Here is a 23,218-nt window from a genome sequence, read left to right as displayed (position 1 = left end):
TCAAAAGTGATTTTAAGTGGAGTTTCTCTTTCTAACTCTTGCTGCTGAGCTCCTCACTGTCCCCCTCCAGTCTGAGGGCCTTGAGAGCAGGTGAAGCCGGAATTGGCCTATATGACCTCAGCAGGGGAGGGGGAACCTGTGACCAGAGTCAAGGAGGGGAGGTCCAGCTCCGCCCCCAGCAAAGGAGTATTTCTGGTCTGGGCTGGTTTGGGAGATGTGATATCCTCCTGTGAAGAAAGGAAGACATCAGCATTCCAAGAAAGCTCTGGTATCGTCCCTCTGGCAATTTCTGCCCAAGAACCCCATCTGCCCTTTTGCTGCCCCCCCACCCCCCACTGCCCCACTGCCCGGCGGGTCCCCTCTGCTCCCCATAAGTAAGGGGCCCTCCTTGCTCTCCTGGAGTCTCCCTTACCCAGCCTTCCTAAAGGCTGCCCCCCCCCCCATCTATCATCCTCCCAGTTTCCTGGGAATTCACCTGCCCTAGTCCCTTGTCCTCACTAACCTCCAATCATTCCTCTAATGCACCTCCTCCCCAATCTCTTCATTCCAGTGGAGGGGGGGGGACACTAAAAGGGAGGGACTAGGGGGCCAAAGAGACAGGGACTTCCAGGAGGTTTGGGCCCCAATTCTGGGCACCTTCTCTGTCCTCCCACACCTGTTCTGGTCCCAATCTTCTCCTCCAAGCCACCTGTGGCTCTGCCAGCTTCCAGCCTTCAGACCCTTCCTCCTTGACCATGCTACGGCGTCTTCAATTATTTATCATCCTCCTGGGCCTTCTGGACCTGTCACTGTCGGGAGTCTGGACCAGGTGAGTCCAGTCCCATGGGACCCCTCAAGCCTTGAAACCCTGAGACACTCCATTTCTCATTCTAGAAATACCAAGACCCTTACCCTGGCCCTGGCATATGCTAGACCCCCTCCCCAAGGAGCCTCAGCCATACCTCCATTACCCAGAGCTGACGACTGGGAGGATGAGTCAAGGATGGGAAAGTGAGGGTGAATGGGGGGATGAGGGTCTAAGGATACCTTTAGAAGCCCTACCAGGTCTGGGAGAGGGCAGGGAAAACTAAGGGGGAGATGCGGGCCCACAAAGATTGGAAAAGAGGCACAAAACTCACAAAGAGTAAAGATGAAAGGGTTCAGAGACCAGAATAAGGGCCCTTCTGTTCCTGGATCTGATCCTAGATCTGGTCCATGCTGTTCCACCTCCCAAGGACAGGCCAAAAGGAAGTGACTAGCTCAGGGCTGGATGGTAGGAGGGCAGAATTCATCCTACTGCGAATGGAAACAACATAACATCAGTAGGTTTGAGGCCTCTCTAAACCTTCCTGGGGGCCTGCCAGGGAGAAGGGGAAGGAGGCTATTCCTAGAGGCTGGGACTTTAGAGGGAAGCCTACAGGCTAAAGACCTGACAACAAGAGGCTAAGAGTGAAGTGAAAACAGGGTGACAGAATTCTGAGGGGCCATGGGGCTGAGTTCAGAAGGCTGGGAGATTTGCCCTTGGAGGGCTGCCAGCAAGGAAGAGAGGGTTGGAACCTAGGTCAAGAGGAGGAGCTGATTCCGCAAGTTAGGCTTGGCCCAAGATGCTGATGGAATGGGCCTATGGGCCTCCTTTCCCTCCCAGCCCTCTCCCTGAGGAGGCACCGGACGATGATGCTTACCTTCCAGAAAATGCCCTTGAGTCGGCTGAAATGCCCCCCGTCCCCATAGGAGGCCGAGAAAAACGGGCCTTAGAAAAGGGCTGCTTCTTTGAATTGTGTGACCCCGAAGAACCAGTCAATACCTGAGTGGGGCCCAAATCCTGAAGCTCCTGCTCCTGGTGACTTCAGCGGCTCTAAATCCTTTGGCTGAGGGGCTCCCAGAGCCTGGCCCTGGCTCCTGAGGTCAGTGGGGGGAGCTGGGCCAGGATGGGATGAGCCACTCAGGTCAGACCCAGAGCAACCCATCAATAAAGATTCACTTGTGTATGTGTACAAGCATTAGCGTCTTGGGGACTCTCACCAGCTTGGGGAGGGGTTCAGGATTCAGAAGGAACCGGGGTGGAGGCCTCAGATGGCTTGGAAGGGACAGGGATTAGGACTCTGAAGGAACAGGGGGCTCTGGGAGCCAGGGGTTTCAGAGATTAGGACTGGGAGGATGAAGCAGAGAAAGAAAAGTGGGGGGGAAGGGGGGATTAAGAAGGCATTTAGAAGGCCCTCCTTTCCCTCCTCCCTGCTCACCTCTGGCAGGGCTCTGTACTGAGGCAGAACTAAAAAAGTTCTGCTTATGACATCAAGGCTCCAGCTGTGGGAGGGTTGGCCTCAGGGCTCAGAGACCAGGGATAAGGAGCTTGGCATCCAGAAGAATCAGAGCAAAGAGCTCAAGTGGGTCAAGGCTTGGAAAATCCATGCCATGAGATCGTGGCTGGAGTTGTGGGCCAGGAAGGTCAGAGGGAGCTATTCTAGTCACAACCATTGCTTTTAGTTCCTAGAACAATAAGTACAAACCAGACAGCTGAGAAGGAGAAGGAGCACTCGGGCCACTGGGAGACCTCTTTGGAGGAGGCTGCAGGCTTGGGAAGAGGGAATGGGGCAGGAAATAAGATCAGAAGTAGGGGTTGGAAAGGTTGTGGAGAAATGGGCCCTTACTGCTTTTCTGCCTTGGAATCAATACATAGCATTGATTCTGAGACAGAAGGGAAGGCTTTAAAAAAAAGGAGTCAGTCACAGCCTGCCTGCTCTGGTGGGGAAGGAACACAGGCTCCGAGAGATGAGATGGGGAGTGTGGATTTCAGGGATGAGCTCATAAACCAGCCTACCCAGGAGGTTGAGCAGGTGAATGAAGGGGAAACCAAGCAAAATCTGTATAGAGAGATGGGCATGGGAAACCTTTGAGGAAGGTTGATAGAAGGCTATAGAAGCCAGAACTTCATCCTGGAGACCAAAGGGACGCATTATGAGCAAGGGAGAGCTATGATCACACCCATCCTTCTGAAGATGGCGTGGGAAGCTTTGTGGAGGGTAGATCGTAGAAAGGAGAGACCAATTAGGAGACGATCATCCTGTCCCAGGCAAGAAGTGATGAGGGTCTGAACTGCAGGAGAGAATTTGTGAAGTCTTCACTGAAGGGTGAGGGAGAAGAAAAAGATCCCAAGGCTTCAAGACTGGTTGTCTAGAAGGATGAGAAGGCCCTTGACAGAGACAGGCAAGCTAGGAGGAGCTGGGGAATATAACTGTCCCTGTTTAGGATGTGGTGACCAGGAGATATCTGTGGGGTGCACATGTGGAGGTGTCCAAGAAGATTTGGGAGTCTAGGCAACCCTTCATCAATCCTTTCCTGGTCAATTCAATCTCATCCACTAGAAAAAGCATTCCTGAAGGGCCTACTGTGTGTATGGTTTGTCTTAGGCACTGGGGGACACAAAGACCAAACCAACCTTTAAGAAGTTTGTATTCCTCTGGGGTGAGAGACTCTACCTTACTGGGCCCAAGGAAGGGTTGAGGGATGCTCATGCATGCCACCAGCAAAGGCCTGTGGGAGCCACAGATAGCACAGGCAGGAGGGAAGCTTTGTGTCCCCCAGCACTGAGAGCAGCCTCATTCCACTCTCTCCTAAGATGCTGTGCTCTCTGCATCACCTTTACTTCACCCCCCACACTGTAGGATTTAAAAGCTTGCTCCATTGACCTGGATGGGGCTGCCCCATGCCATTAGATTAGCTGAGCATGATGGCTGCCCAGGGATCTTGAACCCCAGGGCAGGTGATGCGTTGGTACAGGCTCTGCGGTTCCTGAAGGGTGGGGAGTGAGTCAAAACTGAGGCCAAGACTGGCAAGACAAGGTGTTGGGGGCAGAATTCCTTCCTTGAGGCAGTCATTTTCCCAGCCTGTTCACACACAGCCTGAAGCTCCCAGGCAAGGGCAGAGTCTGGAGCCAGGCTGAAAAGGAGGCTCTGAACCCTCTGGGGGAGAGATGGGGTGGGGGTCGGGGCAGGGAGCTCACAGCTGACAGTTGGCATTTGACTTACCTCTCTTGCCTTGTCCCTCTGGGAGGGACACACATTCTCCTCCCCACCCCCCGCAATCCCTCTGATTCTGAAGCCACTCTGATTCCCCCCCCACACTCTGGCTCCTGCCTCACCCCCAAGAGAACTGCCCATGGCCTCACATTGGGTGCAAGTGGCTAACTGCCACCAAGGCGCCCTGATCCCTTAAGCTCAGGGACCTGGACCAGAGATCCTCAGACCCCAGGCCCCTAATCCCAACCTCATGACAAGGACCCCAACCCAAAGGGGCCAGAACCCACAGCCGAGCCCCTTCCTGGCTCCCTGAGCCCCACACCAAAGGCTCCTTGCTGCCCTCTCCTCAAGCGTGCTCCCTGAGCTCCCAGCATGCTGCGACTGTCTTCAGGGAGCCTGGGTCTGGGCCCCCTCTTGAGTGTGCACGGCCCAGCCACCCCTGCCAGTTGTCCATCTAGCAGGGGCCCAGCAGAGCTCTGGGGAAAGGCCACCCTGAAGCAGCTGGCTGGCCCCAAGCCCCAGGAAGCCTGTGCTTCCTTCCAAGGGAGACTCTGAAAGCTGTCCTGGGGCAGCCCACAGGTTTGATGTCAGGACCTCTGACAGCCCTTCCATCCTGACAGATCCCTCTTTACCCTTCAGGCTGACTCAGTTGTCCTCCAGGTGTGCAAGAGACCCAAAGAGAAAGAGGGAGCCAGAGGGGGAGAAGGGAAGGAAGAGACAGACACAGAGAAAGAAAAGAGGGCCAATGCAGAAAAGAGGGCCAAGACGTGGCTGGAGTCTTCCCAGGCCAGAGGCCCAAAAGAGTTGGGGTTAGGAGGGGGAGGGGGTCTGATGGCTTCTCTGCCCTGTCCAGGCCACCTCTGGAGCCTCTGTCCAGGTCTGGAGGGCAGCTTTTAGAAAGGAAACTGAGCAGCTGCAGAGTCCCAAAGGGGAACAGGGCAAAACAGGGCCTTCAGCCCAGGGCCCATGAGGGTCCCTGGCCTGGAAGGGCTGTCAGGGGGCAGAGCAAGAAGCAATGGGGCTGGCGGGGCCCAATGTCTGTCTGAAAGAACACTCCAGAGAAGGAGCTGCTTTGGGAGGTAGTAAGCTCCCCATTCCTAGCTTAGGGGAAGTGGTTAAGTGTGGGTTGGGCTAAATGTGCCCATACACAACTGTCCTTTGAGAGCCTGGACTCTGTCCAAGATCAGGGCTCTGCTCCTCAACCCTAACAACGATGCCCAACAGCATCTGCTTCTTCAAAGCCCGTGTTCCGAGGTCCTGGGTAGGCTGGGAGAGGCCTGGAGGCTAAGAGAGGGACAGCAAGTGCCAAGGGAACTACAGCTCTAGGCCGAGACAGAACTGGGTTTCTGCTGCCCCAGCCGGGTGGCACAGGGCCCAGGCCTACAGAGAGAGGGGCCAGCCAGTTCCCAGGCTGCTCAAGTCCAACCTCTCACTCCTGAGGCCTGGCTGGTTCTTCTCCCCTCCTAAGTCTGTCTCAACCCCAGGACTGCTCCACCTCTGCTGCCCACAAGCCCAAGGATGGAAAAAGGCCAGACAATTCTTTTCTTTATTTAGAAAACGAGAGGAAGACTTCTGTCCATCCATCTTACACACCAGAAGGAAGGCCGGGTGCCTCTGGCCTGGGCAGTGCAACCCAGCCCAGGAGAGTCAGACAGTCTCATTAAGGCATTTGAAGCTGGCCCTGAGAATGGGCCTAGAATGCAGCAGATGGGGGAGGTCGAGAAGGTCCTGAGCTTGATAGGGGCTGGTGGCTGTGCCCCCAAAACATCCTGTCTTCACCCTTTCAGCCCTGCAGGCCCCTGCTTCCCTGGGGCAGGGGAGCCATGCCTGAGAAGCAGCCTAAGATCCAGGCTCAACAGTGTTACTTCTTTCTCCGGGTTCCCTTGGAGCCGTTTCCAGCCCCCTCTGGGCCCTGGGGCTGGGACCGCTCCTTACCCCCCTTCTCCTTCTGGGAGGGTGGCTTGTTCTTCTTGCCACCCACTGTTTCAGGCCACCGGGGCCTGGGAAACAGCAGCGCCTGGAGGATATGAATGGCCACTACCGAGCAGATGAGGCCCCAGAGCAGCACCGGGGCAGCCAGGGGGGTCAGCTGGTTCCGCAGCCAGCGCAGGGCTTGAGGTAGCGGGCTAGCTGAGCTGGGTGGGGGTCGGCCTGGGCTCTTGTCCTGGGGAGAAGAGGGAGGTGGATATCTCACCAGCAGCCCCCCACGACCATGGTAATCATTGCGGGCCTTTTGGCAACGACAGAAGCTTTAGCAAAACTCTCCATTTCACATGTGGAGAAACTGAGTGTCAGAGACGGAAAGGGATCCCTCCAAAGTCAGACAGGAAGGGGACAAGCTGCTGGCTCTCCCCTGGCCCCGGCCACACACGTGTCCCTCACCCCGCCCCAGCCTGGCCCTGGCCCCTGCGCCACTCCCTACCTGAAGGCCAAACTGTGCCAGCAACGACTCCAGCTTAGGGTCCCCCAGGGTCACCTGGGGAAAGAATTCCTCAGACCACTTTCGCCGCCACCACTGGCTAAGAGACAGGAAAGGGAATGGAGGCCACTTCATGCCCTGCCCTGCCTGCTCCAAGCCTGCAAAGGGCTCGCCACAAGAAGGTCAGTGTGGCTGCGCCGCTGCTCCCGATGCCCCCTCCTTGGCCTAAGATCTCACCCTTGCCCCCTGCACCCATCAGGGCCCAACTCCTGCCCCCCTGTCCTCACCTTGGCTCCCCAGGCGAGGAGAACCAGTACTTGTACAGCTGGGCCCGGATATACGTGGGCGGCTGCTCCCAAAATGGGTACCTGGAGGTGTCTACTTGTAGAAGGCGGATCACTGGGACGGGGAAGAAAACTGCTGAGAATGTCGCACGCCCCCCACTCCCTCCCGCGGCCCCCCCAGCTCGGCCCCTCCTCCTCACTAGGCCCCCCGCTCGGCCCCTCTCCTCACCCTGTGCCTTCCCCTGAAGGAGGCGGTAGACGAGACTGGAGAACCAGGGGCTGTGGGTGTGATGGCCCAGGGCGGCAAACCACATCTGCCAATCTAAGCGGGGCTGATGGGGCGCCACGAGGGGGGGAGCCACGCTGATGTTCCCTGGCTTGTACATGAACTCCATCTCCTTGGGGAGCCAGGAAAGGCGCGAGGTGAGAGCCCTGCCAGCAGTCTCCCCCACCCCACCGAACCAGGTCCCGAGGGGCTTCCTGGGCCAGCTGGGCCCTCGGGGTAGGGAGACAGGGAAGAGCGCGTCAAAGGAGGCAGGTCCAAGAGGCCCCAAGAACTAGCTTCCTAGAGGAGGCGGCGCACCAGGAGGATGCTGAGAGGAGAGGCGCGGAAGGAGTGCATCCCAGGGTGCGTGGTGGGAGGCGGGGGACGGCTTGGGGAATGCCTGAAGGCCCGGCAGGGGGAAGAGCAGCTCCGAGCCTAGGCTTGACCCTCAGGGAAACGGGGAACCACTGAGGAATTTCTAAGCAGGAGTGACGCAGTCCCATCTGCGCCCCCGAGGGAGCCTCTTTGGGAGGCCGGAGCTGGGCTCTCGCCATCGTCCGGGTGTCCGAGGGCTGCTGCGGAGGCCGCGTGGGGAGGCCTCGGGGGACGCGGGACGGAGAGCATATGGCAACAGGGGCCATGTGGGGGAGGAGCCCCTGCCAGGGCCCAGCCTGGCATCCCAGGCCCCTCACCGTCCAGCTGTGGCCATCGTAGCTGCCCTCCAGGACCACCTCGGGACGCCCTGCCAGGCCCGTCATGCGTCGGAAGAGGCCGTAGGAGTTAGCCAGCTGCAGGTGTTCCACGGAGCTGAAGAGCCGGTGGGCCCCGGCCCAGAGCTGCTTGTTGGTGCCCGGCTCCAGGTAGGTGTAGGGCACCTGAGGCACAGGACAGTGTGGGTGCCCCGCCCCCAGCCGCGCCGGAGGCCCGCCCCCGCCCCGCCCCCACTCACCAGGCTGACGGTGAACATGGCCGCGGTGGCTGCACCCACGACCATCAGCTGAACGGTGGCCTTGAGCTTCCCCGGCCACCTGCGGATCCGGGCACACCTGGGGACGAGGACGGCGCTCTTCTGGGGCTCCTCCTCCTGTCCCGCCTCCTCTCGCCCCAGACAGAGCCGGACCAGGGCCCCGCCCCCCGCCAGCCCCTCGGGTACCTGTACAGGGCGCTGAGCAACACCCAGAGCAGCGAGGCGACGCCCAGCCACACGGAGGGCATCGTGACCGCCTTCAGCCACTGGGAAAACTCATGAAAAGTGAAGGCTGTGGAGGGGGAGGAGCGGCTCAGGAGGGGAGCGGACGCTGACCCCCCTCCCCGCCAAGTCCAGAAGCTCGCCTCCCCTCCCCGCCCTACCTGTTCTGGCCTGGACGCTGCCCCATTCTTCGTCCAGTTCCAGGTCAAAGTAGTGAACCGTACCGTAGGCGAGAAGCCCATAGACGGCCGCCTCCAGCAGCAGGGTCGCGGCGGTCAGCAGCCGCCTGGCCCACGCTGCAGAGACAAGCACAGAAGGGGGTGCTGGGGCCCAACATCTGCGGAGCAGCGGCCTGCCCGGCCAGATCACTGCCCAGGGAGAGAGAGGGGGTGGCACTGCCCAGGGAGAGGGCGGCACTGCCCAGGGAGAGAGGGTGGCACTGCCCAGGGAGAGAGGGTGGCACTGCCCAGGGAGAGAGGGTGGCACTGCCCAGGGAGAGGGCGGCACTGCCCAGGGAGAGAGGGTGGCACTGCCCAGGGAGAGGGAGAGGGCAGCACTGCCCAGGGAGAGAGGGTGGCACTGCCCAGGGAGAGGGAGAGGGCAGCACTGCCCAGGGAGAGAGGGTGGCACTGCCCAGGGAGAGGGCGGCACTGCCCAGGGAGAGGGGGTGGCACTGCCCAGGGAGAGGGAGAGGGCGGCACTGCCCAGGGAGACAGGGAGGGGATGGCACTGCCCAGGGAGAGAGGGTGGCACTGCCCAGGGAGAGGGAGAGGGCGGCACTGCCCAGGGAGACGGGGAGGGGATGGCACTGCCCAGGGAGAGAGGGTGGCACTGCCCAGGGAGAGGGAGAGGGCAGCACTGCCCAGGGAGAGAGGGTGGCACTGCCCAGGGAGAGGGAGCGGGAGGCACTGCCCAGGGAGAGGGAGAGGGCAGCACTGCCCAGGGAGAGAGGGTGGCACTGCCCAGGGAGAGGGAGCGGGAGGCACTGCCCAGGGAGAGGGAGAGGGCGGCACTGCCCAGGGGCTCGCACTAACCAGCAGGGGGCTGCTTCGCTCGGCCTGAGCCCAGCCACCAGGACACGTGCTTGTCGTCTAGCAGCGACGTGGTGAGCACCAGGGTGAGCAGGTTGAAGAAGTTGTAGTTCCCGGTGATGATGATCAGGACCTGCAATAAGGCCTGCCGAGGGGAAAAGGACAAAGTGAGTAGCAGCAACTCCACAGGGGAGGCAGCAGAGGAGAGAGGGAGGGAGCAGCAGGCAGGGAACAAAACCGGCTCCAGGCCTGCCGCTCCCAGGCCCGCCCCGGTGGGATTTCAGGGGGGCCATCGGGGCCTGGTCCTGACCAGCCTGCTGGAAGCCTTGTCTCTGGCCCAGCCCAGGGAGCCAAATGGGCCAGCCCTCACCTCCTCAGAGAATGGGAGCGGGCCGGGCCACGAACGGGCCCATTTCCCATTCTGGTAGCTCGAGGCCAGAGGACCCTCGCCGGGGGCCTACCTGGGAATAGAAGGCGGCGAGTCGGAGCCGGCGGATGGGGGCGAAGAACAGGACGGGCACAGCGATCTCGATGAGGAAGGTGGCAACCACGCTGAGCTTGTGCAGCCACACGGGCAGCTGGTGGACGAACCAGGCGGCAGGTGTGGGCAGACACTGCGTCTCATAGTGGTAGGTCAGGGCTGGGGGAGGCAGAGCTGGGGCCTAAGCCAGGTGGCCGGGGCAGGGCCCTGGGGCGGGGACAGGGGAGGGTGCTGGGTGGGAGCACAGTTGGGGTGGGGGGCTGAGGGGGCTGTTGGGGGGGGGCGGAGTTGTTGGGGTGCTGTTGGGAGGGGGACATAGATGTTGGGGGGTGCTGTTGGGAGGGGGGCATAGCTGTTGGGAGGTGCTGTTGGGAGGGGGGGCATAGCTGTTGGGGGGTGCTGTTGGGAGGGGGCATAGCTGTTGGGAGGTGCTGTTGGGAGGGAGGGGGGGCATAGCTGTTGGGGGGTGCTGTTGGGAGGGGGCATAGCTGTTGGGAGGTGCTGTTGGGAGGGGGCATAGCTGTTGGGGGGTGCTATTGGGAGGGGGCATAGCTGTTGGGGGTGCTGTTGGGAGGGGACATAGCTGTTGGGGGGGTGATGTTGGGGGGGCGTAGCTGTTGGGGGGTGCTGTTGGGTGGGGAGGCATAGCTGTTGGGGGGGTGATGTTGGGGGGGCATAGCTGTTGGGGGGTGCTGTTGGGTGGGGAGGTATAGCTGTTGGGGGGTGCTGTTGGGAGGGGGCGTAGCTGTTGGGGGGTGCTGTTGGGGGGGCACAGCTGTTGGGGGTGCTATTGGGAGGGGGCACAGCTGTTGGGGGGTGCTGTTGGGAGGGGGGCCAGCGTGGCCGGGTCAGGCTCCAGGAAGCCGGCTCACCTGTAAGCCCCCACCAAGTGGGGCAGCGGCTGGTGAGTTTGACCACTCCGGAGGCGAACATGAGGCGGAAAAGAAGCCATCGAACCAGCCAGAAGGGGACGTCTGCGTGGGGCGGGTCGCTCGTCTCCCTGGCCCGGGAGGGCTGCAGAGGGGCTACCAGCACGGCCAGGAACCCCGTCTCCAGCAGCAGGGAGTCCCTGGGGGTGGGGGTGGGCTCACTGCACGGGAGCCCTGGACCACCCGCCTGCCCACCCTTCGGAAAGGGCACTGTGGCCCCGCCAGGGGAAAACAAAGGGGCGCCAGCTGCGCCCCGCTCCCCCCCCCCCAGGGATTCCCAGTGCCATCCCCTGCTGGGCCCTGGCGGCTGGGACAGAGGCATGCAGCCAGCCTGGCCACTTACCACTGGAAGTACAAGAACACCTGCCCCACCTGCGGGAAGGCAGAAGGGGCTGTAGGGCAGCTCCCTCCCCACCCAGGCCCTTAACTGGGGGGCCGCAGCTTTCCCCCTACAGTCCCCTGGGAAGGGAAAGGAGGGGAAGGAAGCCAGATCCCAGGGCTGCAGAGTCCGGAGCGGGGCAGGAAGTGGGTGGGCAGAACCGGCCGGTGGCTTCCCTCCCGAGCAGAAGGGAGGGGGAAGAGGCAGGCCGGCCCACAGAGTCCTTTCCCCGAGCAGGGCTCAGGCCAGGGCAAGCAGGAGTCCCGCAGGGCCCTTTCCCACCTGGTAGAGGGAGAGGTAGAGGGTCCAGAGCAGCAAGTAGAGCAGGCTGTGGCGCAGGGCAGGCACCAGGAGGGCCCCCAGGCTGCACAGTGTCCCCAGAAGGCTCAGCAGCTCCATGCCTTGCTCTGTGTCCAGTCCCAGGCGTGGAGAGAGCCAGAGCAGCGTGGGGACCTCCCACAGCTGCTGCCAGAGACCTTTCCCCAGAGGCCGCAGCATCTTCCGGGCAGGCAGGATCCCCTCCCGCCCATAGAGCCCTGGGGTGGGGTGGGGAAGGCTGGTCAGCCTGGGTGCGGATGAGGGGCCGGGAAGAAAGGGCAGGGCTGTGCCCACCCCCTGTCCCAGGAGCCATCTGGAAGGGACCCCGGTCGATGGGGAGAGAGCATGGGTTGTGGGTCCCCTTGGGCACTGGGTCTGGCAGTGGTGGGGATGCCGAGTGGGCTGGGGGCAGAGGGGAGGAGGGAGGGCCAGGGGGAACCAGTGGGCCAGGTCTAGAGGTGTCCTCTGGGGCAGAAGGGCAGGAGATGGGAAGGGATAAAAGGAGGGAGAGGAAGACCGAGGGCTAAAGCCAGGTGGGAGTCCGCAGAGGGGCCATTCCGAGGGGAAACGGAATGGGGCGAGCCGGCGGCATCTGGGGAGGGGCCTCGGGAGGAGGGAGCGAAGGGAGGGGAGATATGAGGCGGGGGGGCAAGGAAAGGCGGAGTACTTCGAGGGAAGGATTCCAAGAGAAAAGAGGGAGGGTCGGGGGAGGGACAAGGGTCCCCAGGGGGAGGGGAGGAGAATTTTAAGGAGAAGGTAGGAGGATCCCAGGGGAGGGGGTGGAAGGGAAATTCCCAGGGAAGGGGAGAGGATCCAGGTGGGGCAGGTCTGCAGGGGGAAAGTCCCGGGGTCCCGCGATCTCACCCGGGATCTGCGCGTATAGAGAAGCGAAGGCGAACATGAAGGCAGCCGCCACACCCTGCAGGAACAGGCACCGGGGCTGCCTCCAGCTGGCCATGGCGGACCGTCCGGGTCCAAGACAGAGAAGGGGCTGCAGAGACACGTCGGCCCGCCAGCAGCTGGCCCCGCCCCTCTCCTCGGCCCCGCCTTCGAGTGACGCCAAAGAGATTTGGCTCCGCCTCCGGGAGGGCTGCCCGGAGCGAGAAGGGAGCTAGCTCCCGCCCCCTCGTTTCGTCCCGCTCACTCTAGTTACGTAATCGCCACGCCCCTTTCGTGGTCTCACACTCGCTCAAACCCCGCCCCACGTGGTGCCATAGGTCAGCGTCTCCACCCTTCCGCCCTCTCCTCCCCCTTGTCCCAGCTTGCAAAAGCTCAACTTCAGCCACGGCACGATCTCCGCCCAGTCCGTGGGACCTTGGCCCCGCCCCACACGAAGAGCCTCCCTCCCTTTCGTGTTGGCTCCTCCCCACCATGCCTCTGGAAGGAGTCTGGCCCCCCGCCCGCTAGGTGCCACCAACGCTCCGCCTATCAAGCCCCGCTCCTCCCTCCCATCCCTGACGTCATAGGTCTGTGCCCGGCGCCGCCTTTTATCATCACGTAGCACCCTGAGCGGGAAACGCAAAAATGGCGCCAGACCGAGCGGCCGCAACTGTGGCCTGAGGAAGAAGCGGAGCCCGGAGCGGGAGTCCCGGCAGCCTTCCCGCCCATGGAGGACGTCGAGAGCCGCTTCGCCCACCTCCTGCAGCCCATCCGCGACCTCACCAAGAACTGGGAGGTGGATGTGGCGGCGCAGCTGGGCGAATACCTGGAGGAGGTGACGTCACGACGGGGTCGGAGGAGGAGGGGCTGGGCGGTGACGTCACCGGAGGCCAAGACTGGGCCCGGTGTTCTGGGGAGGTTTTAGCGGGGCCTTTTTGGAGGTGAAGAGCCCGGCCCTCCCGGGCTAGAGTGCTTTGATTAAGTGCGCATTGTGTGCCCTGAGCTGGGGACCGGGGTTCCTGCCCTCGGGGAACGGATTGGCCCATGGGAGGACCCCCGCTCGCCCGCACTGAGCTCCCTGAGGTTCCACGAAGTGTTCATTACCTTGTCTAATTCGTGATGCAGACAGGGAGGTGGGCGGTGCCCGACGGAGAAATTGATTGCCTTTGCCCAGTGGGGGGGAAGGCTTTCCGTAGAAGCCTGGGAGGGCAGTGGTCCAGAGATGGAACGCCGTGTTTCTAGAACAGCCTGGGGGCTCAGATCAGTGATGGAGGGGGGTTGTTGGAGACCTGGGCTAACTAGGGCTTCAGCATTTCCTATTTGCTGGGAAATCATTTTGTTGGTTGAATGCGGGGTGGATTGGAGGGAGGGAGAGGCTTGAGGAAGGTAGATTCCCCTCCCCCCCAGCAGGCTGCTGCTATAGTCTGAGGTGAGGGGAAGAGGGCCTGTATCATCTGAAGACGGAAGGGGGCCTGTGTGACCGGGAAATCTTATTGGGACCAAGTCTCAGCCTCTGTTTACTTGTCTGTAAAATGTGGTGAAGCATCTGGCAAACCTCCAAGCCGTCCTTTCACGCCAGCACTGGTGTTGGGGGCGGGGCAGACGGGCGCCGCTGCATCTGCCCCACCCCTATTGATTACCTGCCTCTTCCTGGGTCTTTTGAGTCCCGGTGATCTCTGTGATCTCTGGGTACTCCGTCCCCATCGGTGTCTTGATACAGCCAGATTCCCTGCCCTGCCCCAGACTTGTTCCTACCTAGGAGTACTCGTGGGCCCCCGCCTCCACTCAGGCCTTACAGATCGCCTCACCAGCCTCCTTTCCAAGGAAGGCAGATGGGAAGATTGAGAGTTCGGGCAGAGAAGCAACGTTTAGAGAAAGTTAAAAACGGGAATGGGGTGGGACCCTTAAGAGAGCTGCCTGAGCCCTGTGACACTTCACTAACAGCCTCCAGGTGGACATCGACTCAGTAATAACTTTTGGGGTCTGGTTCAGCCATTCCTATTCTGAATTTGCTCAAGTGACTTGGATCCATCCCTCTCCGTGGGAAAGGGCCTAAGGGATCCTTTAGTCAAGTCAGTGAGTCATTAAACTTTACTAAACACTTATTATATGCCAGGCATACTGGGAAGAAAAAGAAATGGAAAAAGGCCAAAGCCCTCCAAGGAAGGGGCTCACATTCATTAGAATGGGGGAGGCAACATGTGAATAAGTAGGTCTTGACAAGACACATACAGAGGAGATGAAAGGTCAGTCACCCCTGTTGGGGGAGCCAGAACTACCCTGTGCAGTGGCTTGAGCCATCATTTTTAAAAACCCTGACCTTCCATCTTAGGATTGGTTCTAAGGCAGATGGTTCCAAGTCTAGACAGTGAGGGTTAAGACTTGCCCAGAGTCACCCAGCTAGGAAGTGACAGGCTAGATTTGAACCCAGGACCTCCTGTCTCTAGGCTTGGCTCTCTATCCACTTAGCTATTTCACTGCCCTCTTTGAGCTGAGTCTTGAAGGAAGCTAGGCAGTAGTGAGAAGGTCAGGGGCTGAAGTCCAGAGAGGTTACAGAATTAGGAAGTGGTTGGAATCTGGCCAAAGCTCAGGCTGTCCTATCCCTAGTTTGAGTTTTCCTGGGTTCTGCATCTTTGATAGAGTGTTGGACTTAGAGGCAGGAAGACCCAAATTCAAATCCACCCTCAGACATTTATGAGTTGTGGGACCCTAGGCAAGTCACTTAACCATTTGGTGCCTCCGTTTCCCCATCTGTTAATTGAGAATAATAATAGCTTCAGCATCCCAGGTTGTTTCAAGGATCAAAACAGTTAACATGTAGGAACATTAAATGCATCCCTAACCACCGAAGGCACCTGGGAGGTGACAAGCCAGGATTTCAGTTGACAAAAAAAAAAATGTGTTTTAAAAAGCCAGAAACTGGGTTCAGGTTTCTTGTTCTTTGGCTGGTTTCAGCTCATAGTGTTATTTTACTTATGCTTTGGGGAATTTGTTTGTCAGTGAAAGTAAAAAAGATTAGCATTTTAAAAGAGAAATAAAAAGCAGGAGGTTGGGGTCTCATAGACTGACCTAGGGCTAAGGAGGGCCCTATACTTGTCTATAATTGTTAGAGGTCACTTGGGTAACCAGGACAATGGCAGAAATTGTTTCCTCAAGGAGAGGGAAGTGGGAGAGCCACCTGGTCCAGGCTAGGGCTCACCATCCCACATTTCATTCTTTGCCTGCTGGAAGCCCTCAGGGTCTCCTCAGTGCCCACCATTTATGTGGGCATTTAAAGCTCTCCTTGGGCTAGTACTTTCTTACTGGCTTTTAAGCTTTATCTCTTGTTTCTTCCTCCCATAAACCCTGCTCTCTAACTAAACCAGCCTGGGCAGGAAGGGGGATTTTCCTAGTGGTAGGAACGGTGTGAGCAAAGGCCTGGAGGTGGGATTGAATCGAATAGGGTAGGGACTGCTCACTTCCCTTTCTGTATCCCTTCTTATATGGCCTGAAGCTGGACCAGATCTGCATTTCTTTCGATGAAGGCAAAACCACCATGAACTTCATTGAAGCCGCGCTGCTGATTCAGGGTTCGGCCTGTGTCTACAGTAAGAAGGTGAGTACCTGGCAGCATCTGTGTGTGTGTGTCTGTCTGTCTGTCTGTGTCTGTGTCCTGTGGGAGGATTGATCAATTCATTTGTTGTGGTTTCCTCTCTTCTGGGGGGGCCCTGGGGCTGTGCTCACACATGAGATGGCTGTTTCCTGCTTATTCACGAAGGCCTCTTTGAGATTCCCTCCTTTGAGCCAGCTCTTTGCAGAGGGTGTTTGTCCCCTTCTTGTGGCCCCTGCTTTGGCATGGCTTTGCTTGAGGTCAGCCCCCTGGGCTCCCTGCCTTTGGGCTCTGTCCCCGGCCTTGCCTTCAGAGTGGCTGCTTCCTCTCCTGGCAGTGCTCTGACGAGGAGATGAGGCACTTGATAAGTGGGGCTGAAATGGGATCGGTTTCCCCGAGCCTGAGAAGAGTCATGGGGCTCTTTTGCCCACGGGCGCATTCTTGGTGATGCTGCTTCCTGGGAGGACCTTTGCTTTGGGCCCAGCCCCAGCTGGTCAGTCAGCTGTGCTTCCCTGGTACGCCCAGGCACGAGTTCCTCTCTTCACGCCATGTCTCCCCTCGGCAGGTGGAGTACCTCTACTCGCTGGTCTACCAGGCCCTGGATTTCATCTCAGGCAAAAAGTAAGGATGGGAGGAAACTCGGACAAGCAGGAATATGCTAAAAATTCATGCAGGCTCCATCGTGGGCTGAAGAAGCCACCAAGCCTCTTTATGTTCTGCTTCCTGTGTGAAAACGCCCGTGCCCTTTGCCTGAAATGCTTGCAGGCTCAGGCTGGGCAGAGACTGGGCAACTTCACCAAGGAGCTGTTGGCCCGGGAACCACCCCGCACTCACCTGGAGCATCCCAGCTAGGCTCTGACAGCTTGCACTCGGTTTCCACTGGGGAAAAGCCAACCTGCCCCTGTTTTTCTCCCCCAGGCGGAATAAGCAGCCCACATCTGTGCAGCCAGACGGGCATGATGAGGATGCCAGCTGCGGAGCTCACCCGGAACCTGAGGAAGAGGTGAGGCTTCCCAGGCTTGATGCCGGGTGCATGCCCTTTGCTCGTCCCGCTTGGCCGTGCTGGGCCCTGGCAGGCCTTTGAGCTGTTGCCTCTGTTTCCCTGCAGTTCCTGTCTCTGGATGACCTCGCAGACCCCCGGGCAAACATTGACCTGAAGAACGACCAGACTCCCAATGTAAGCGGCACCGTTGGCCCTTGGTGCTGTGGCGAGGGGGAGGGTGGGGAGAAAGGACCGGAAGGTGACTCTGTGCCCCTTGCCAGGCGGTCCTTGTCATCCCCTTGGTGCCCATGGCCCTGGTGCCCCCCGATGAAGAAGAGAAGAAAAACAGCCCACTCTACAGGTACAGCCTCCCGCCCCGCCCCCTCTGCCCCCAGGCCCCCTCGGTGCCTCCCTGGAACGCTTCTGCGTCCGCCCTTGAGCCTGTGGCCTGTGGCCTGCTCCGGGCAGGGGTGGCCCTCCAAGGTCTCCTCAGAACATGGTTGTTTGCTAGCACAGCCGGCAAGGGGAGATCCTGGCCAGCCGTAAGGATTTCCGGATGAACACATCCACCCCTCACCCCAGTGGTGCCTTCATGCTGGAGCCAGGAGGTCTGTCCCCAATGGAGCAGATGCTGCCGAGGACCCAGCCAGGTGAGAGGGCCATGGAGCCAGGAGTGGGCAGGGGGCCGTCCCTCGCCCGGAGCTCAGGCCAGGTCAAGAGGCAGCAGCTTCCTGTCCATCCAGCAGGCCCTTAGGGTGCAGGGGACATGGGGGAGAGTCCTACCAAGGGGGGGCGAGGGCTCCCCGCTTAGCACTAAGCCCTTCCTCCACCCCAGCCCAGGCACAGCGGGCCGCTGGGAGGCAGTGAGCAGGCCCGAATGGCCAGTTAGGATGGGGCGGCCTCGACAGAGAGCCTGGCTCTTCTCCCCCAGGCAGGGAGGACACGGCCCAGGCCTGGGCCTCGAGGGCAGTGCTTCAAGGCGGCCCGCCTGAAAGGGGCGCCAGGCGTTCCCTACGACCTGAACTCCCCCCATCCCCATCTCATGCCGTTCTTCACAGATGCTGAGAGGCCTGAGGAAATGCCCATGGATGTCTCTGTGTGCATGTCTCCGGCCCCAGTGCTCAATTTCTCCCAGGACGATGATGAGAAGCCAGGTGTGGAGCTGAGCCCCCCCCCCCCCCCCCCCCCGCCCCTGCTTCTAGTCTGAGCCTCGGTCCCCCTCCCCTCCTCCCTTTCCCTTCCTTTTACATGGAGGCGAATCCAAATCCAGAGGCTGGGGGGCTCCTTGGGCCTGCAGGGGTTGCTCGGCCGTTATTCCTGGCCTGGCTGGTCCTCCCTCATCCTCTCCTCCCTTCCTTCTCTAGAGGAAGCCTTACCTGAAGGTGAAGATGATGATGTGGGAGGGGACCTACTTATTGAGGTCCCAGAGGTGCCTGCCGTCTCTCCAAAGCCCCCTGAACCGGGGATCCAGCAGCAGGTGGAGCCCTGTGGAGGGTGAGGGTGAGGGGTGACAGAGGGCAGTGAGGTTACTCAGTTTCTATACCTCTAAAATGGGGACAATGATGGCTAGAGCTCCTACCTCACAGGCTTCTGGGGATAATGGCTCTGCGCTGCTTTACAAACTCCTAAGGGCTCTAGTGATTCTTTGGATAATTCCTGATCAGTCAGAAGGGGGCGGGGGCGGGGGGGTCTGTGGGAGGGGGGGTGGGGGGGAGGCTAGAATGTCAGCTAGATGAACCCTGGTTGAATGAATCTGGGCAGGTCACCTGGGCTTGTTCCCAGGACACCCTGGGCCTGCCTGAGCTTTTTGGCATGTTTTACCCTACTTTCAAGGGACAGGGTGCGAAGCATGCGAAGTGTGGCGTGATCCTCGGGTCCTTGCTGCCATCGGTCCTTGCCGACCTCACCTAAGCTCAGCTCTGTTCCCAGGTGGTGGCGCCCCCTCTCGGTGGGGTAGCAGGGGCCCAGCTGTCACTCGGGCTGGGCCAAATTCAGAGGAGCTGGTTTGGTTGGATCCTCATTAGCCTTTGGGGGTGGTACAATGGGCAACAAGGGTGATGTCGTCGGTGTTCTCTCCTAGGGCATCCCAAAACCAAAGAGGTACACTCTACGGGGCAGAGCCACTGCTGCTATCCCCCATCCATCATGGTACCAAAAGGTGAGCAGAGCTGGAGCTGAGGGGGGCTACCGGGAGGTGCTGGGGGTGGGGAGAGGATCCCCTCCAAAATGTCTGGTTCTGAACAGGCCTGCCTCCTTTCCTGGGGCATCCTTGTGGGCAGAGCTCCCCCAAAACTCCCCCAGGAGGCAGATAGCCCAGTGTCTGGCCTTACTGGGCCCCAAGTACGTGGCTCAGGGTCTCCTATGTGTCATGTGCCTTAGGAATCCCGAAACCTCTGGCAGAACCTGGACCCCTTTGACTCCCTGGAGGGCAAACCCTTCAAGAAAGGTAATGAGAAATGAGGGGTAGAGGTGGGTGTGCACTGGGGGGAGCCTGTGGCCCGGGGGGAGGCTGGCCTGGGGGCAGCCACCTTTCGTCCGGCGCCCATCCCCTTCGGGCAGCTCCCTGTGGCCTGACTTCCTGGCTCTGCTTCCCAGGTAGCCCTTACTCTTTGCCACAGCACTTGGAGGAGACCTCATCAGGTAAACGCAAAAGGAAGACCTCCACTAGACTCCAGGGCTTCCATGAATGGTACCTGGCAACTTGTGAGTAAAGTCCTAGGCGGGGGGAGGCCCCAAGGGGCCAGGGCTCATGGAGCTACAGTGATGTCTGGTGGTGCCCGGCTGACTGCTGACTTCTCTCCTCAGATAGTGGCGGTGAAAACTCCCAGAAACCTCAGCCCAAAGGCCCCACGTTTGCAGGTGAGCCTGGGGAAGAGACGGAAACCCCTCGGGGGGTGGCTAGAGGGGTAGCAGGCCTGAGACATCATGGGGGGCTTTAAACTGCCCCCCCCTGACCAGAACCAGAGGCCCCAGCGACATCTCTTTGTACAGACATGGAAGCCCTCTACTGGAAGCATCTCAAGAAGCAGATGGATACTCTTCGGAAGCTGCGGAGGGGAGAGGTGAAGGCAGTGGGGGCTAGACAAGCATGTCCATGAGGAGAGAGGCAGGACAGCAGCGTTGAGCAGCCTCTTGCTTGGGAAGCTACTGAGGCACTGGGGAGAATGGGGCCAGAAGCAACAAGCCCCAAGGCCCCAGCCACTGTCCTTAGCCCTGCCAGGTCCCTGAAGTCCGTCTCTCTGGGAAGGCAGGTCTCCAGGCCTTCTGCCACCATTCCTCCCTGTGCAGAGCAGATGTTAGCGGGATGTTGGCAGAAGGGCATGAAGCCATCTCCAGGCCCGTGAGCCTAGAGGCCTAACCTCGTTAGCCTTGTGTGCTTCCAGGTCACTGAGCAGCAGCTGTCCAAGGTCCAGGAAAGACTGCAGGCCTTAGAGGAGGAGCGTGTGGAGGAGTCCCTGGAGCACCTTGGAGGGGGAGGTAACTCCTGGGCCCGGGCTGTCCTCTGGCAGCCCTGCTGGGGAAGGAAAGGGGAGGGAGGCCCGGGCTGCTGGATGGGTGATGCCAGCTCCCCGCATTCTCCTTTTCTCAGACAGCTTCCTGGAGCTTGAGGACGTGGAGCCCATGGAGGAAGCTCCAGGTAGGCCCAGGGGATTGAGGGTGTGGGTAATGGCGGGAGGGAAAGGCCGCAAGTTGTCCCAATGTGGAGCTGACTCGGGGCCCTGCTTTCCTCCACCAGAGCCAGAAATCATCCCTCCACTGAGCTACGAGGAGTTAGTCCAGAGAAACGTGGTAGGTTGTGCTCTGGAGCCAGGTGCAGGGGTCAGTGGGGTGGGGGCACCTGGCCCGAAGACCTCCTGAGCCCCCTTTCCCTCTCTCAGGAATTGTTTATTGCCAGCTCTCAGAAGTATGTGCATGAGACCGAGCTGTCTCAGCGTATCCGTGACTGGGAGGATACCATTGGCCCCCTGCTCCAGGAACAGGTGAGGATGGGCCCCGGCCTCCTCGCCCCCCGCACCTGGCAGGCCTCTGGTGGCGGCAGTGGGCGACCCTGGCCCCTTTCTTCCCCCCAGGAGGAGCACGTGCCGTTTGACATCCACAATTACGGGGACCAAGTGGTGGCCAGCTTTAGGCAGCTCAATGAGTGGTGTCCCTTTGCCGAGCTGGTGGCTGGCAAGCCTGCCTTTGAGGTGTGCCGCTCTATGCTGGCCTCCTTGCAGCTGGTGAGTAGGGGCTGGGCACTGGGAGGGGCCCAAGCCAGCGGGGTGGGCCTGTTCCCAGCCTCCTCTTCCTCCCACCAGGCCAATGACTACACCGTGGAGATCGCCCAGAAGCCTGGCCTCGAGGAGGCTGTGGACACCATGTCCCTGAGGCTCCTGAGCCGCCAGAGAGCCCATGAACGCTTCCAGACGTACACAGCGCCCTCTATGGCCCTGCCCTGATAGTGTGTGAGCCCCCCTACTTGTTGGGCCGCAGCCAGCAGCGATCTTTTTCCATGTTTTGTCCAAAGTTTGGCCAGACTTACCTGCTTTGGTACCTAGATGATGGGGGGTTGGGGGGTGGCACGGGAGCCTCCCTACCCCTGGAGACCAGGAGGGGCATCCGGCTGCATCTAGCCAGAGCCTAAGGCTGTGGGAGGGCAGTGTTCCCCTTCCCCCCCCCCAACCCAGGTGTCTCAGTCCTAGTCAAGGCCCCAATGTGCCCTTCAAGCTTATTGCATTTTTGTACAAAAAATACATTTATTGCCCCACCCGTGTGGAGCCCCTGTGCGAGACAAGGAGGTGGGCGGACATGGGGGCTCAGAGCACACTGCAGAAGGCAGCCATGTGGCGCCTCACGCTGGCCTCGATCTGCTCCTCCGTCTTGCTCTGGCCGTAGTAGTCGGTGAAGAGCCCGTCAGGGTTGAGCAGGTAGATGATGATGGAGTGGTCCACGATGTAGTCCTGATCCTCGTCTCGGGGTCCCGCGCTGTAATAGACCCGGTAGGCCTGACTGGCCCGGCGCACCTGCTCAGGGGTGCCCGTGAGCCCCAGCAGCCGGGGGTGGAACTCGCGCACGTAGCGGCCCACGGCGGCCACGTCGTCCCGCTCGGGGTCCACAGTGATGAAGAGGGGCTGCACGGGGGGCAGGCCTGGCTCGGCTTCCAGCCTGCGGACCACAGTGGCTAGCTTCTCCAGCTCCTCGGGGCACACGTCCGGGCAGTGAGTGAAGCCGAAGTACAGGAGCACCCACTGGCCCACGAAGTCAGCCTTGCACCGGGGCTGGCCCGTGTGGTCCACCAGCTGGAAGTCGCCCTGGCCCACGGCCGCACTGCGTAGGGCCTCTAGCCGCCGCTGCCGCTGCCGCTGCTCCTTCTCTGCCCGCGCGGAGAGCCACGCCGCGGCCAACCCCGTCCCAAAGAGCCCAGTCACCAGCAAGCGGGTGCGCAGCCCCAGGGCCCCAGGGGGACTCCTACTGCCAGCAGAGCCCGAGGAACAGGACCGCGCGGCCCAGCGCAGGCGGGCCAGGGCTAGACGCCAGTGGCCTGGAGCCCGGAGGGGCCACATCTCACAGCAGAGCCCTGGAACACACACGGGGTGGGGGTGGGGAGGAAGTAGGTAGGAGCCTGGGCAGCTCCCTGCAGATCCCCTCCCTACCAAGAGGGGGCGCGCCCTATCGGCACCGTTCTCCTCTCAGCTGCTTTCCCCATCATGGGGTCCGCCTGGGAGAAGCTTTGGGGCTCACGCAGGCTTCCATCTCCCGGTCTTTTCCCCAGCCAGGCCCCCGCCCTCTCATCCGCCTTGGATGCACCCCTGTGGTTCTCCTCCACCCCCGGACTTGGTACACAGCAGGCGCTTAATCAGCGCTAGCTATCTGAACTTGGGACAGGATGAGGGGGAGAACGGGGTGTTATGCAGGGGCACCGAAGCCCCCCCCCTCACTCCCTGCTCCACCTGGTCCCGCCTACTGCCCGGGGGTGGGGGTGGTGGCTAGGGTTTGGGGATAGGGGCGCATGCGCTTACCTCACTCAGGCGGTAGCAGGGTCCCCCCCTTGGAAGTGTTTTTGTGATCTCGCGAGATTAATACGTATGCCCTCGAGCAAGTTTGGTCCAATGGGCATCCGCGGGCAACTGCCGAGGCCGCCCAAGACTGGAGGCCAAAGCGCCTGCGTAGCGTGTGGGCGCAGAGCCAGCGGACGCAAGGGGATGATGCTGCGCCTGCGCATGGGCAGAGCCTAGAGAGACGGTAGGGCGGTGGCTGGCGGTGCCGCGCACGCTGCCAGATCTCCATCTAAGCACTTACGAGCGCCCTCTGCTGCGATAGTGAAGTACTGTCCCGAGTAGGCGGGTAAACAACGTGCTCAATTGCTCCCTAGTCTGGGTACCCCATCCCGCTGTTTACAAATAAGGAAACTGAGGCCGAGGGCAGTGACCTCAGGGGGATTCCCGGCACTCTCTACAGCATTCGAGTGTGCGTGACCTCCACCCCACCTCACTGTATG

The 23,218-nt window shown here is 60.5% G+C and overlaps 3 protein-coding genes across 4 annotated transcripts; 1 reads left to right on the top strand and 2 right to left on the bottom strand.

Annotated features, from left to right (window-relative positions):
- Positions 1-5,527: 5,527 nt before the first annotated feature.
- LMF2 (lipase maturation factor 2) lies at positions 5,528-12,688 on the bottom strand. Its single transcript, XM_056797522.1, has 14 exons — positions 12,155-12,688; positions 11,255-11,508; positions 10,937-10,965; positions 10,537-10,733; positions 9,645-9,823; positions 9,187-9,328; positions 8,314-8,448; positions 8,117-8,222; positions 7,913-8,009; positions 7,656-7,838; positions 6,928-7,096; positions 6,702-6,813; positions 6,418-6,514; positions 5,528-6,159 (listed from the first exon to the last, which is right to left on the bottom strand). The coding sequence occupies exons 1-14, from the start codon at positions 12,246-12,248 to the stop codon at positions 5,857-5,859; spliced, it is 2,097 nt and encodes a 698-aa protein (XP_056653500.1). The 5' UTR covers positions 12,249-12,688; the 3' UTR covers positions 5,528-5,856.
- Positions 12,689-12,870: 182 nt separating this feature from the next.
- Positions 12,871-21,489, top strand: NCAPH2 (non-SMC condensin II complex subunit H2). Of its 2 annotated transcripts, XM_056797523.1 has the most exons (20): positions 12,871-13,004; positions 15,663-15,764; positions 16,324-16,379; positions 16,677-16,761; positions 16,867-16,935; positions 17,022-17,101; positions 17,257-17,390; positions 17,799-17,894; positions 18,105-18,217; positions 18,821-18,898; positions 19,120-19,186; positions 19,336-19,443; positions 19,546-19,599; positions 19,732-19,802; positions 20,124-20,217; positions 20,330-20,377; positions 20,477-20,529; positions 20,619-20,720; positions 20,811-20,960; positions 21,039-21,489. In XM_056797523.1, exons 1-20 carry the CDS (start codon positions 12,897-12,899, stop codon positions 21,177-21,179), a joined length of 1,809 nt encoding a protein of 602 aa, XP_056653501.1. In that variant the 5' UTR covers positions 12,871-12,896; the 3' UTR covers positions 21,180-21,489. The 2 variants fall into 2 exon arrangements, with proteins under 2 accessions (XP_056653501.1, XP_056653502.1); XM_056797524.1 differs by lacking the exon at positions 19,732-19,802 and having other exon boundaries at positions 18,105-18,234.
- LOC130454293 (protein SCO2 homolog, mitochondrial) lies at positions 21,457-23,194 on the bottom strand. The gene is made up of 2 exons (XM_056797526.1): positions 22,740-23,194; positions 21,457-22,297 (listed from the first exon to the last, which is right to left on the bottom strand). Exon 2 carries the CDS (start codon positions 22,281-22,283, stop codon positions 21,537-21,539), a length of 747 nt encoding a protein of 248 aa, XP_056653504.1. The 5' UTR covers positions 22,284-22,297; positions 22,740-23,194; the 3' UTR covers positions 21,457-21,536.
- Positions 23,195-23,218: the final 24 nt, after the last annotated feature.

This window comes from Monodelphis domestica, chromosome 5 (assembly GCF_027887165.1).
Source record: "Monodelphis domestica isolate mMonDom1 chromosome 5, mMonDom1.pri, whole genome shotgun sequence".
Taxonomy (NCBI): Eukaryota; Metazoa; Chordata; class Mammalia; order Didelphimorphia; family Didelphidae; genus Monodelphis; species Monodelphis domestica.
The sequence above is the reverse complement of the archived record's forward strand: the minus strand, read 5'-3'. Positions and strand labels throughout refer to the sequence as shown.

Coding starts and splice junctions, on each gene's coding strand:
- NCAPH2 (XM_056797523.1), top strand. CDS start 12,897: ATGGAGGACGTCGAGAGCCGCTTCGCCCACCTCCTGCAGCCCATCCGC. Junction 19,187..19,335: donor GGGCAAACCCTTCAAGAAAG/GTAATGAGAAAT, acceptor TCTGCTTCCCAG/GTAGCCCTTACTCTTTGCCA. Junction 20,218..20,329: donor GGAGCACCTTGGAGGGGGAG/GTAACTCCTGGG, acceptor TCCTTTTCTCAG/ACAGCTTCCTGGAGCTTGAG.
- LMF2 (XM_056797522.1), bottom strand. CDS start 12,248: ATGGCCAGCTGGAGGCAGCCCCGGTGCCTGTTCCTGCAGGGTGTGGCG. Junction 8,449..9,186: donor AGCGAAGCAGCCCCCTGCTG/GTTAGTGCGAGC, acceptor TTGTCTCTGCAG/CGTGGGCCAGGCGGCTGCTG. Junction 7,839..7,912: donor CCATGTTCACCGTCAGCCTG/GTGAGTGGGGGC, acceptor CCTGTGCCTCAG/GTGCCCTACACCTACCTGGA.
- LOC130454293 (XM_056797526.1), bottom strand. CDS start 22,283: ATGTGGCCCCTCCGGGCTCCAGGCCACTGGCGTCTAGCCCTGGCCCGC.